Source organism: Staurois parvus, unplaced genomic scaffold (genome assembly GCF_062004578.1).
Source record: "Staurois parvus isolate SC_StPar_1 unplaced genomic scaffold, SC_StPar_1.0 ptg000114l, whole genome shotgun sequence".
Lineage (NCBI taxonomy): Eukaryota > Metazoa > Chordata > Amphibia > Anura > Ranidae > Staurois > Staurois parvus.
Genome location: NW_028317910.1, coordinates 7,932,664 through 7,945,817, shown reverse-complemented (window position 1 = coordinate 7,945,817; position 13,154 = coordinate 7,932,664). Strand labels below are relative to the sequence as shown.

Below are 13,154 nucleotides of genomic sequence, written 5' to 3'. Positions count from 1 at the left end.
TCTGTCACATGTTCTGTCCCCCTTTGTAATGTACAGCGCTGAGCGAACTATTGGCGCTTTATAAATACTGTATAATAATAATAATATTCAGTCCCTGGCTATCACCAAAATTAAAAAAAAAAAAATCCTTATCAGTATATATCTAACTCTGCTCCAAATTACATCAGCAATCTTGTCTCCAAATATCACCCAAACCGTCCTCTCCGCTCCTCGCATGACCTCCTGCTCTCTAGCTCCCTTGTCTCCTCCTCCCATGCTTGTCTCCAGGACCTCTCCAGAGCTTCCTCCATCCTCTGGAACTCTCTACCCCAATCTATCAGACTATCGTCTACTCTGCTCACTTTTAGGCGATCTCTGAAAACCTCTCTCTTCAGGGAAGCCTATCCTGCCCTCAGCTAATACTGGAATCTTCTACTCTTCCTACCAGTCCATCCCCCACAGTTATCTCTTGCACCACTAGCCCCTCCCTCCTAGATTGTAAGCTCCAAGGAGCAGGGCCCTCCTATCCCTCTTGTATTGAACTGTATTGTTGCTGTATTGTCTCCCTTTATATTGTAAAGCGCTGAGCAAACTGTTGGTGCTATATAAATCCTGTATAATAATAATAAATCTGAAAAGCTATTAAAACACATTAAATTATACCAGCAGAATAGGTTACGTGCAGCAATGGTAGCAGCAGTCTGCACTCCAGCCTAGACTCCTACATCATCCGGGGGGAGGAGTCAGGAGGGGCTTGGGGCGTCATCCATCTACATGAAAGGGGTAGAGCTTAGCGTCCATCCCTATCATAACACAATGCCACGTGCGTACACTCACATCGACCTACACACAGAGCTGGACCAGGCTGGCTGCAGGACTATCCCCTCCGCTCACACAAGGGAAACCCACCGAGTTCTCTTCGCTTTCACAAAAACAAAAAGAAAGCCACATTTCCCAACCCAGAAATTACCAATAAAAACTTTACAATCGTCTGTGCAAATTGTTACATTATTTTCATAATGTATAGAAAGTTGTAAAACAAGGTTTTAGAAAGAGTTAAAATTCTTTTGTTCCAAAAAAATTATTTTAAAACAAGTCATAGCAAAGTTAATGGTACTGAAGCTAAAAATTAACCAATTAATTTTTTTTTATTTAAAAAAAGAAAAAACAAAACAAGAAGAAAGCTTGAATTGGTTGGGTTAGTTATGAACAAAAAAGATACATTTCCTCTTGGTTTTAAAAATATCCCCATTCAGATCTTTAGCTTTACATCACCACTGGAACAGAGGACTTCAGAGCTGACAATACACAGAGCAATTTTAATCAGTTTTGATTGGAATTTTGAGTGAAATAAGTGAATACAGCATGCAAAAACAATTTATATACATGTTAAAGCACAGCTCCACCCAAAAGGGGAAGTTTAGCTTTAAGGACTGCTCCCCCACTCCCCATTAAGGATTGACACCTTTGGGGGGCAGGGGGGGAGTGGGTACCCAAATTTGACAGATATGGACTTATTTTTTTACAGGGTGAGTGGAACTCCACTTTAAGACTGGTGAGTTTTCTTAAGCCTACTACACAGGAATAAAAATACTACAAATCGAATAAATAACCACTTTTGAAGCGATCGTATGATGGTCTGATCATTAGTACACAGCTTTCGTCCGAAATATTCAAAGGGACAAGTACACATTTTTTTCTCACACGGTACCAGATCATACCATTTAACCTGTACAGTATTTGTCCGAAAATACAAATCAGCACATCCAAAAATTTTCATAACTTTAGTAACCTCTTCATTTTCAATACGAGATTAGCATGCAAAAAAAATTAAAAAAAATCTTTCGTCAAATATTCTCATCATGTGTACGGGGCTTTAAATCTGTTTGATTGTTTTTGTGATTAAGGCCACATTCACACTAAGGCTGGCCATACATTATACAATTTTCTTGAGATTTTTGGTTTAGATTTACCAAAAACCATATAATAGGAGGTCAAACCTAACAACACTTTCAACTGTACCCAATTAGGCAGGCCCTTGTACTACATAGCTGAAGGTAAATCTAAAGGAAATTGGACAGATATTGGACAGAAAATTGTATAGTGTATGGCTAGCCTAAGGGCTCATGTACACAGGACATTTGGAAAACACATCTGAATGATGGAAACTGACTGTTGGAAAACATAGGTTAAAAAATGTCTCTGTTTAGACACATTTGCATACAGCATTTATACGAGTTTGCGTTTAGAAGCGTTTTTTAAAAGATAACATCAGGAGACCTTCCAAAATGCCCAGAATGCACTGAAAAGTAAAAAATTAACTATTGCAGACATTGAGAGAAATAGAGAGTAGATGCAGAGAGAGCAGTATGTGTTGAGATGACCTGTCTTTTCTGGTTGTATTCACTATGGATCCCATCATAGCATAATGCGTCACGTTCTACCATTTTTTCCTTCACGCGAACCCTGGAACTGACTGCGTTGGTGTACTAGGTCCATTTGAATACATGGAAAATGCTTTGCATGCATTTCTGATGATGAAAAAAAGGCTCTGGACAACATTTGGATATAGAACAGTTAAAAACCGCTTCTAAACACGGTTAGCCGCGTTTACAAGCGTTTGAAACACTGATGAAATCTACTCCTGAACGCAAGTTTAGTGCGTTCAAAAAAACGACTGTAAACTCAACTGCCTGTAAACAATATAGTGTACATGGACACAAAGGAAAATATTAGGGAGAGTTCAGGGGCTGCTTTAAAAAATGCAGAAATGCTCCTGAACGTGAGTTTGTCAGATGCAGTGTACATGAGCCCTAAAGCATGTTATAGCATGTGTGGTAATGTGCACCTTCAAGATTCAACATGCAATACTGTACATGCCTTTCTGCGTGATCTTATTTTACCTATGGGCCATCAAAATGCATCCATGCATCAAAAAGAAGCCCAACTTTTCAATGAACTGAAAAGCATACACTGTGGTACTATGTTGAGAAAAAAAAAATTAATGTGCGTTGTTGCGTTTTGAGGGGCTGTAGGAAATGATTGGCTGCATGCCTGCAAAAAACAAAAAAACCCAACAACGAACATATACAGCACTCGAGACATGCATGATAACATGTAGTAGTAACATATAGTGATAGTGTGCACCAGGGGTGGACTGACCATTTGGAAACTCGGGCACTGCCCGAGGGCCCAGAGTCAGTAGGGGGCCCCATGAGATGCCCCTGGTACCTTTTTCATAGGCTTTTTTGAGTTTGGGCAAGGACACAGGGGCCCCATGATCCCCTATTGCCCGGGGGCCCCATGAGTTGTCAGTCCGCCCCTGGTGTGCACATATAAATGTGAACTTGGTTGGTTAAATCTGATAGATAACTGCCTGTGTACATGGCGTTACTAAAGGCTCACTCCTAATAAATACATTTGAAAAAGAAATTTGTGATCACTATCTCCATAAATTGGGCTGCCATGCCTTTCCAGATGTGATGCCTTTTTGATTAAGAATCGACTTACTGTAAGGGGGAAACTGCATGTCAATACACCCAAGAGAAATACCATTCTCACAAAGCTTCACAAAAGCCACTTTGCCCATTAGAATACAAAGCTTGAAAAATCATGTAACTCCTCTTTTCAAGCATTACCCCTGTACTGGGAAATACAAAACATAACCCAACTGATGAGAGCTAGAACCCTCAGGAAACCCCTCTAATGCCCCAAGAGGGGCCTGAGCTTTCAGACAAAATACAGCAAAGTGGAAAAGTTAAACTTTTTGTTGCCCAGGATAATCGGCTCTGGCAAGCAAAGGGTTACAGGCCCCCCTCCCTGTGAAGTTTTTTAGGCTCCTCCAACCACATTAACACTACAAAGAGAAGCTGTATCACCCTGCCAACTGACAAGAGGCTATAATGACTTCACTACAGCTGGCCATACACAGGGATCTGATGTTTGGAAGGGAAAGACCCTACCTTACTCAATATGCGCATCTAATATTCTAGGCGTCCACCTAATTACAGGCTGTGAGGGAAACCAGGTTAGCCCTACTCCACATTCCAACCAGCAGCATCCCTGGGCACTGTCCTGATATTTTGTCAAAATGATCACTTATATGCCAAAAATGGGAGGACAGTCTTGAAACCTCATCGGAAATGTGAAAATCCTAACTGTGTTATGTGAATGCTAAACATACATTATACACTATATGGCTAAATTCCTGAGTTCAGGAGTTTTTGGTGGAGGTACTGGTAATACTACAGCAATCAAATACATCTTGGACAATTCAGGGAAGGTCCATTTCTGTTCTGACATGAAAAAGCAAGCTCCATAAAGACATGGTGTGACCAGTTTGGCATGGCGGAACTCACGTAGCCTGCACAGAGCCCTGACCTCAACCCTACATGAACACCTTTGGGATGAATTGGAACATTGACTGCTATCCAGGTCTTCTCATCCAACATCAGTACCTGACCTAACAAATGGGTACAAATTCCCATATATGACCTTCACAATCTTCTGGAAAGCCTTCCCGGAAAGAGAGGAGGCTGTTCTAGTCACATAAGGAGGCAACTTCATATTACTGGCCATGGTTTTGGAATGGATTGTCCAACAAAAGGTGTGATGGCCAATGTAATTTTGCATGGTGCAGACAACCCACAAATGCTTTTACTCCAATAGTCCTGTTTAGTGGGTATGAATGCAAAGACGACGCTGCATACTATTTGCAAAATCAGGTTAATGGTTGGGCTTTTCAATGCAGGAAACGAGTGTGAACAGGTTCTTATCTGTTTAGGGTTTAATCTAACAATCAGACATAGTTTGTGTCTCCCACAGCTGGAGGGTTGTACAACTTGGTGACTCATGATAAAACTGTTGCAAGTTGCAGCACTGGAATAAGTAAAAAGGAACAATGTGAAGTCACAATCTGAATGGGTTAATCCAAGTAGCACTTGTGCACAGCCCTGTCCCCCACCTCAATCACATTGTCCCCCTCCCAGAAGCTGTGCTGGCCCTAGATGACACAAAGTGGCTAGAACAAAACAAACACAGGGGCTTCCCCCAGTGCCAGAGCCCCTCCACCCAGCCCACTCCCCTCCACCAACTATCAACAGGACCCAGAACAAAACCCTTCCATTACATCCAGCAGATTGCATCCCAAAAGAGAGCCACGGGAGGGAGCAAGGACAGCCCCACACTCTGCGGGCTTAACCCTTCATGGGCAACTGACAACAGAGAAAAGGGCCACTTCCATACATCAGCAAACTCTCAAGATGAGATATACAAATGAGATATAAAAATAAAGGTATAACAATATACACAAATTATATATTTGTTTCTTCATTGCAATTGGAATGATTATCAGTTTGCATTTGATTGGCAGCTGGAATCATCCCTTGTACACTACACGTGAACACCCAAATGTGAAATATGTCCCTGTACATTTGCACCATTAAATAGATATGTTCATACACGGTCCTTAAATGGGGGATGAACAAAGTTTTACAGATATGTTCATACACGGTCCTTAAATGGGGGATGAACAAAGTTTTACAGATATGTTCATACACGGTCCTTAAATGGGGGATGAACAAAGTTTTCCATCGACATTTAGGATTTCCCCTTTTGCACCCATTGGTTGTCACCAAAAGGAGTCCAGGTCTCTGAGCCCATTCACACTTGTGTATTGCATATGCCATACAATGCAACACTACATGCAGTGCATTGTGGTGGCATTTACTGTAAATGGTAACCCAACATATTGTAGGATACAGCCCAAGCACAGTGCACCAGGCATTGTGGTATGCTGCATCTTAAAAAGAAAAAAAAAGTCATTAACTATTGTGGTGTGCTGCATCTTTAAAAAGGCATCATTAACCATTGTAGTGTGTTGGTAGTCCATTCATAGTGAATAGGGTGCCTAAATGCAATGTATTTTATTAATATGTACCATAACGCGTATTAAAGCATGGCAATGATGCAAAGGAGCAGCCCTAAGTGTCATTTGTGTCTGCTGCTTCCTTCCTCTGCTATCAGCATGAATAACTTCTGACACCAAGAGATAAAAAGGTGATGGGGAGGAAGCTCCTCACACAGCCTGTGATTGACAGCCTCAGCTATGATCCAGTGTGCTGTGTGAAGGGGGGTTTGTCCCTTCCCTCCAATCAGCACTCACTGAGCTCTGCAGAGTGCAACTTCAGCTCCCTGTCCCCTGCTATCTGAAAGCTTAGACAATTCTGCACTTTGGATGGATGCAGAGAAAACTACAGATAAACAGGTACAACTTCTATAGGAGGAGGTGTTTAACCTCTGTGTATCACCTGAGGATAATCACTACGCTGGGCACATATAAGGATTTACAACCACTTTAAGTGTGAATGGGCCCTTATATTTTACATGCCTCTGTGTCCCCGACTGAGAAATGTACAGAGTCCCTGTCTCATGTAGTGTGCAGAGGCTCAGGGGTCAGTCAGGTCTCTAACAGACATCCATGGGACCAAGGTCATGTAAATCAGGGAGGCAAGTGTAATTCACATCATTATGCAGCCCTTGTTTAATTCCAGAGGCCAGACTTGCTGCCCATAACTAAACCCAAAACATTCTATTAGTTTTGGACAGAGTGGAGATGGATTAGAACCCCAGTCAGTTTTTATTGCTGTGCCCCCCCTTAGGGAGATTCCCCCCTCTGTTTGTCATGTTTACCATTATCATCAAAAGTGAAAGTAAAACCCAATTTTTTGGGTTGTCCCCAGAAAAGTAAGAGGGGACACTAGTTCTGGTGATATGGGGGTCCCCAATAAATTCCATTAATTTGCAGGGATTTCCTCTCACTGCATGTTTGACTATGGAACAGGAAGTGAAATCACAGTGATGGGACACAGATGGCAACAAAAATTTGAAAGAGGTTATAATCCTCCCTTGCTCTATCCAAAATGAGCAAAAAAGTACTTTTTGATATTGGCATAGCTCCTCCCAGGAGCCAACCCACAGCTTGAATTGGTGCGGAGGGCTCTTGAGATGAGTGCTGAAGCAGGATGCTGTGATGTCTTCAAGTATGCACGGCACCCTGATGGCCCCTCCTACCAACCATGATCTGCCTGCATTGCATAGAGAAGCACAGAGAGCCAATGATAGTATCACTGGGTCTAAAATAAGACATGTAATGAAAACAGAAAGGTTTGTCAATGCTTTTTATTAGCACTGATCACTGTATTGGTGTCACTGAGGATGTCAGTGACACCGAGTCAGTTCCCCCCAGTGTCAGAATGCCCGACGCAGTCCCACTATAAGTTGCTGATCCTCACCATTACTAGTGAAAAAAAATTCTAGTATATATACCGCCATTTGTAAACTCTATAACTTTCACATAAATCACTTAATTTACACGTATTGGGAATTTGTTTTTAGCAAAGACATTGCAGAATACAATTTGGCCTAAATTTCTGACAATTTTTTTATTGCACATGTTTAATAGCAAAATGTAAAAACATTTTCTCAAAATTGTCAGACTTTTTTTTTATAGCGTAAAAAATGAAAAATGCACAGGTAATCAAATACCACTGAAAGAAAGCTCTATCTGTGGGGAAAAAAAGGACGGAAATTTCATTTGGGTTCAACACTGCAGGACAGCGCAATTGTCAGTTACAGTAACAGCGCCGTAATGGAAAAAATGGCCGGGGGGGGGGGGGGTAATTCCTCTGGAGGGCAAGAGGTTGATATCACCCAAACTTCAGCTTGGTTAACCTCCCCAGACAAAAAGAGACCGGGAATTGTATTCTATTTACTCTTCTATCCAAAACAAATAAAGTTTGGCCTTTAAAAATACTTAAATTAAAAGGATACAAGACCAACACTGCACATGTTATAGAAACAAACAGACCGAGAGAAACACTGTAACCAACAATGTGAACCACTGAACAACTGCCACTTATCACCAAGTAAACCAAGCTGCACAGTAAGCCTAGAATGTAAGCTCTTTGGATGCAATTTCAATACTTGTTTTTAGAGGCCTGGCATGAAATTTTTAGCCAGTTACAGAATGGGCTGATTTACTAAAACTGGAGAATGTACAATCTGGTGCAGCTGTGCACGATAGCCAATCAGGTTCCAACTTCAGCCTGTTCAATTACGCTTTGGTAATAAAACCTGATTGGTTTCTATGCGGAGCTGCACCCAATTCTGCACTCTCTAGTTTTAGTAAATCAACCCCCTCATTGTATCACTTGCACAACTGAGCACTGTAAGTGCTATACAGATACAGAAACGAACGTTCCACAGTCACAGCATACACCCCAATGCAAACAACAAATGATCTTTACTCTTCCTAAATTCCGTGTCTGACCTACAGCGTGGCTCTGCAGTCACCCCAAATCAGCATAAGAACCGATTTTATTGGTCACAAAAATGGTGAGCGTAGGACTGCGAGCCAAGCATTACACGTGCAAGCGGCAAATGTATCAATATTGGACATTTATAAAGCTTTACACCAGGTTGCAGAAGGACCAGAACACCCAATCAAGTGTCTGCTCAAAGGTAAAGCTAGAGCTACTGTGTGACATCACAAGTGTACAGCTCCTACACGGTCATGACTGCTGGAAGCTGAGAGCAGAGCGGGCTGCTTGGGAAGGGGCTTTGGACGATTTCCACCGTTTCTGCAGGGTGATGGCGATTTGTGGAGTCACAGCAGAAGATGACCCCGAGACACAAAGACGGGAGATGTGACACCATGCCTGACAGACGGAGTCCTACATTTTGGGACCAACTGCTGCCTGGTAGCGTCTGGCAGCCAGATGGGCCAGAGAGAGGTCCAGTCTCCACCCACAGCACGAGGCCCGGGAGGGGCACAATCCACCCAAAACATGAAAGCATTGGCAGAGCATAGGAGGTGCCACATGGCCGAGTACCCTGAAGTGACCCCACACATCTGAGGACGGGGCAATCGGTCCCCACATGTACTACCATGGTCTGAGGTCTACAGGCACTGCTGCCTCTCTGCACCCCACATACCCCCAACACCTGAATGATGCCCAGCCGAGGCCAATACAAACCCTGCTGAATAACAGGATCCCCCTTCCTGGTACCCTTATAATCAATGTCAGCCCCCAATACCCCCCCACTTTTACCCTATAGACTCCATGTACCCCCGGCGCTGTCCCCCCATACACTCCGTGTACCCCCCGCGCTGTCCCCCCATACACCATGTACCCCCGGCACCTTTACCCTATACACTCCATGTACCCCAAGCGCCGTCACCTGATACACTCCATGTACACTCCCGGTGCTTTCTCCCCATACACTTCCTATACCCCCAGCACTGTCCTCCTACACGCTTCCAGTACCCCCGACGCCGCTACCCTACACGCTTCCTGTTCCCCGACGCCGTTACCCTACACGCTTCGTGGACCCCAGCACAGTTACCCTACACGCTTCGTGGACCCCAGCACAGTTACCCTACACGCTTCGTGGACCCCAGCACAGTTACCCTACACGCTTCGTGGACCCCAGCACAGTTACCCTACACGCTTCGTGGACCCCAGCACAGTTACCCTACACGCTTCGTGGACCCCAGCACAGTTACCCTACACGCTTCGTGGACCCCAGCACAGTTACCCTACACGCTTCGTGGACCCCAGCACAGTTACCCTACACGCTTCGTGGACCCCAGCACAGTTACCCTACACGCTTCGTGGACCCCAACACAGTTACCCTACACGCTTCGTGGACCCCAACACAGTTACCCTACACGCTTCGTGGACCCCAACACAGTTACCCTACACGCTTCGTGGACCCCAACACAGTTACCCTACACGCTTCGTGGACCCCAACACAGTTACCCTCTACGCTTCGTGGACCCCAACACAGTTACCCTCTACGCTTCGTGGACCCCAACACAGTTACCCTCTACGCTTCGTGGACCCCAACACAGTTACCCTCTACGCTTCGTGGACCCCAACACAGTTACCCTCTACGCTTCGTGGACCCCAACACAGTTACCCTCTACGCTTCGTGGACCCCAACACAGTTACCCTCTACGCTTCGTGGACCCCAACACAGTTACCCTCTACGCTTCGTGGACCCCAACACAGTTACCCTCTACGCTTCGTGGACCCCAACACAGTTACCCTCTACGCTTCGTGGACCCCAACACAGTTACCCTCTACGCTTCGTGGACCCCAACACAGTTACCCTCTACGCTTCGTGGACCCCAACACAGTTACCCTCTACGCTTCGTGGACCCCAACACAGTTACCCTCTACGCTTCGTGGACCCCAACACAGTTACCCTCTACGCTTCGTGGACCCCAACACAGTTACCCTCTACGCTTCGTGGACCCCAACACAGTTACCCTCTACGCTTCGTGGACCCCAACACAGTTACCCTCTACGCTTCGTGGACCCCAACACAGTTACCCTCTACGCTTCGTGGACCCCAACACAGTTACCCTCTACGCTTCGTGGACCCCAACACAGTTACCCTCTACGCTTCGTGGACCCCAACACAGTTACCCTCTACGCTTCGTGGACCCCAACACAGTTACCCTCTACGCTTCGTGGACCCCAACACAGTTACCCTCTACGCTTCGTGGACCCCAACACAGTTACCCTCTACGCTTCGTGGACCCCAACACAGTTACCCTCTACGCTTCGTGGACCCCAACACAGTTACCCTCTACGCTTCGTGGACCCCAACACAGTTACCCTCTACGCTTCGTGGACCCCAACACAGTTACCCTCTACGCTTCGTGGACCCCAACACAGTTACCCTCTACGCTTCGTGGACCCCAACACAGTTACCCTCTACACTGCGTACCCCAACACAGTTACCCTCTACACTGCGTACCCCAACACAGTTACCCTCTACACTGCGTACCCCAACACAGTTACCCTCTACACTGCGTACCCCAACACAGTTACCCTCTACACTGCGTACCCCAACACAGTTACCCTCTACACTGCGTACCCCAACACTGTTACCCTCTACACTGCGTACCCCAACACTGTTACCCTCTACACTGCGTACCCCAACACTGTTACCCTCTACACTGCGTACCCCAACACTGTTACCCTCTACACTGCGTACCCCAACACTGTTACCCTCTACACTGCGTACCCCAACACTGTTACCCTCTACACTGCGTACCCCAACACTGTTACCCTCTACACTGCGTACCCCAACACTGTTACCCTCTACACTGCGTACCCCAACACTGTTACCCTCTACACTGCGTACCCCAACACTGTTACCCTCTACACTGCGTACCCCAACACTGTTACCCTCTACACTGCGTACCCCAACACTGTTACCCTCTACACTGCGTACCCCAACACTGTTACCCTCTACACTGCGTACCCCAACACTGTTACCCTCTACACTGCGTACCCCAACACTGTTACCCTCTACACTGCGTACCCCAACACTGTTACCCTCTACACTGCGTACCCCAACACTGTTACCCTCTACACTGCGTACCCCAACACTGTTACCCTCTACACTGCGTACCCCAACACTGTTACCCTCTACACTGCGTACCCCAACACTGTTACCCTCTACACTGCGTACCCCAACACTGTTACCCTCTACACTGCGTACCCCAACACTGTTACCCTCTACACTGCGTACCCCAACACTGTTACCCTCTACACTTCGTACCCCAACACTGTTACCCTCTACACTTCGTACCCCAACACTGTTACCCTCTACACTTCGTACCCCAACACTGTTACCCTCTACACTTCGTACCCCAACACTGTTACCCTCTACACTTTGTACCCCAACACTGTTACCCTCTACACTTCGTGTACTCTAGCACTGTTACCCTATACACTGTGTACCCCAACACTGCTACCCTATACACTGTTACCCTATACACTTCGTACCCCAGCACAGTTACCCTACACACTTCATATACCCCAGCACAGTTACCCTCCCTACATCCTAGTCACCCTCATCAATGTTAATATAAAACATCCCCAGCACTGTTACCATGAACACTTTAGGCGCCCCAAGTACTGTTACCATTTCCTCATCCTTGAAGCCTCCAGCACTGTCACCCCCTTTACCCTCCCCATACCCACAGTACTGTTACCCTACACACTCCATGTACCCCCGGCGCTGTCCCCCCCCCCTCATACCTCAGGTACCCCAGCACTGTGACCCCACTGCACCTCTGATACCCCCAGTAATGTACCCCTCTACATCCGAGGCTGTTATCCCGCAGACCCCCCGGCACTGTGGCCCCTCCGTACAATCCCTCCGGTGTGGCTCTCTTAGTGTTCTCCGAAGACTACCGGTCCGGACGCCGGAGACATCCTATTCACACAGGAATCCAAAAAAATTGCGAGCCAACTTTTACCCCCCCTCCCCCCGCACTGTAGTGAGCACTGCCCCCACTCCCCCGGCACTGTGATGAGCACTGTTCCCCGGACTTACCTCTATACTAAAGTCGGGCAGGCGGAAGGCGGTGCGAAATAGGGAGCAGAAGTGGGCGATGGCCGGGACCCGCCAGCAGGAGCGGAGCTCCCCCAGACCGTCATCCGGGGGCATCCCGAGCCCAGCGGCGCCCCCAGCCCGGACACGGCGTGCGCCCAGCTGCGGGGACAATGTGAGCGGGGCGGAGACAGGGGCGGGGCCTGAGGCGGCCAGTGTGCTGGGACAATGTGAGCGGGGCGGGGCAGAGGGAAGAGCCTAGACTCTCCAGTGTGCAAGGACAATGTGAGAAGGGTGGGACTAGGGGAGGAGCCCTGAAAAGAACAGCGGGATTTGTAAAGAGACAGGGGAGGGTCTTGGACGAGAGGGGCACGCCTCCCGCACCCGCCCACTATTCCTCTACCCGGGCAACAAAACGCCGAACTCCGCAACACAATACAAGATAATGTACACTAAAGCGCAACACACTGTACACCATACTACACTGTACACCATACTACACTGTACACCATACTACACTGTACACACTGTACACCATACTACACTGTACACACTGTACACCATACTACACTGTACACCATACTACACTGTACACCATACTACACTGTACACATTGTACACCATACTACACTGTACACCATACTACACTGTACACCATACTACACTGTACACACTGTACACACTGTACACCATACTACACTGTACACCATACTACACTGTACACCATACTACACTGTACACCATACTATACACACTGTACA

The 13,154-nt window shown here is 46.5% G+C and overlaps 1 protein-coding gene across 1 annotated transcript in view; it reads right to left on the bottom strand.

Moving 5' to 3' along the window:
• CECR2 (CECR2 histone acetyl-lysine reader) overlaps positions 1-12,510 on the bottom strand; it is an 85,745-nt gene extending 73,235 nt beyond the window's left edge. The window contains exon 1 of the mRNA XM_089671847.1: positions 12,397-12,510. Coding sequence (XP_089527973.1) covers positions 12,397-12,510 — 114 coding nt within the window. The remainder of the gene's footprint in view (positions 1-12,396) is intronic.
• Positions 12,511-13,154: the final 644 nt, after the last annotated feature.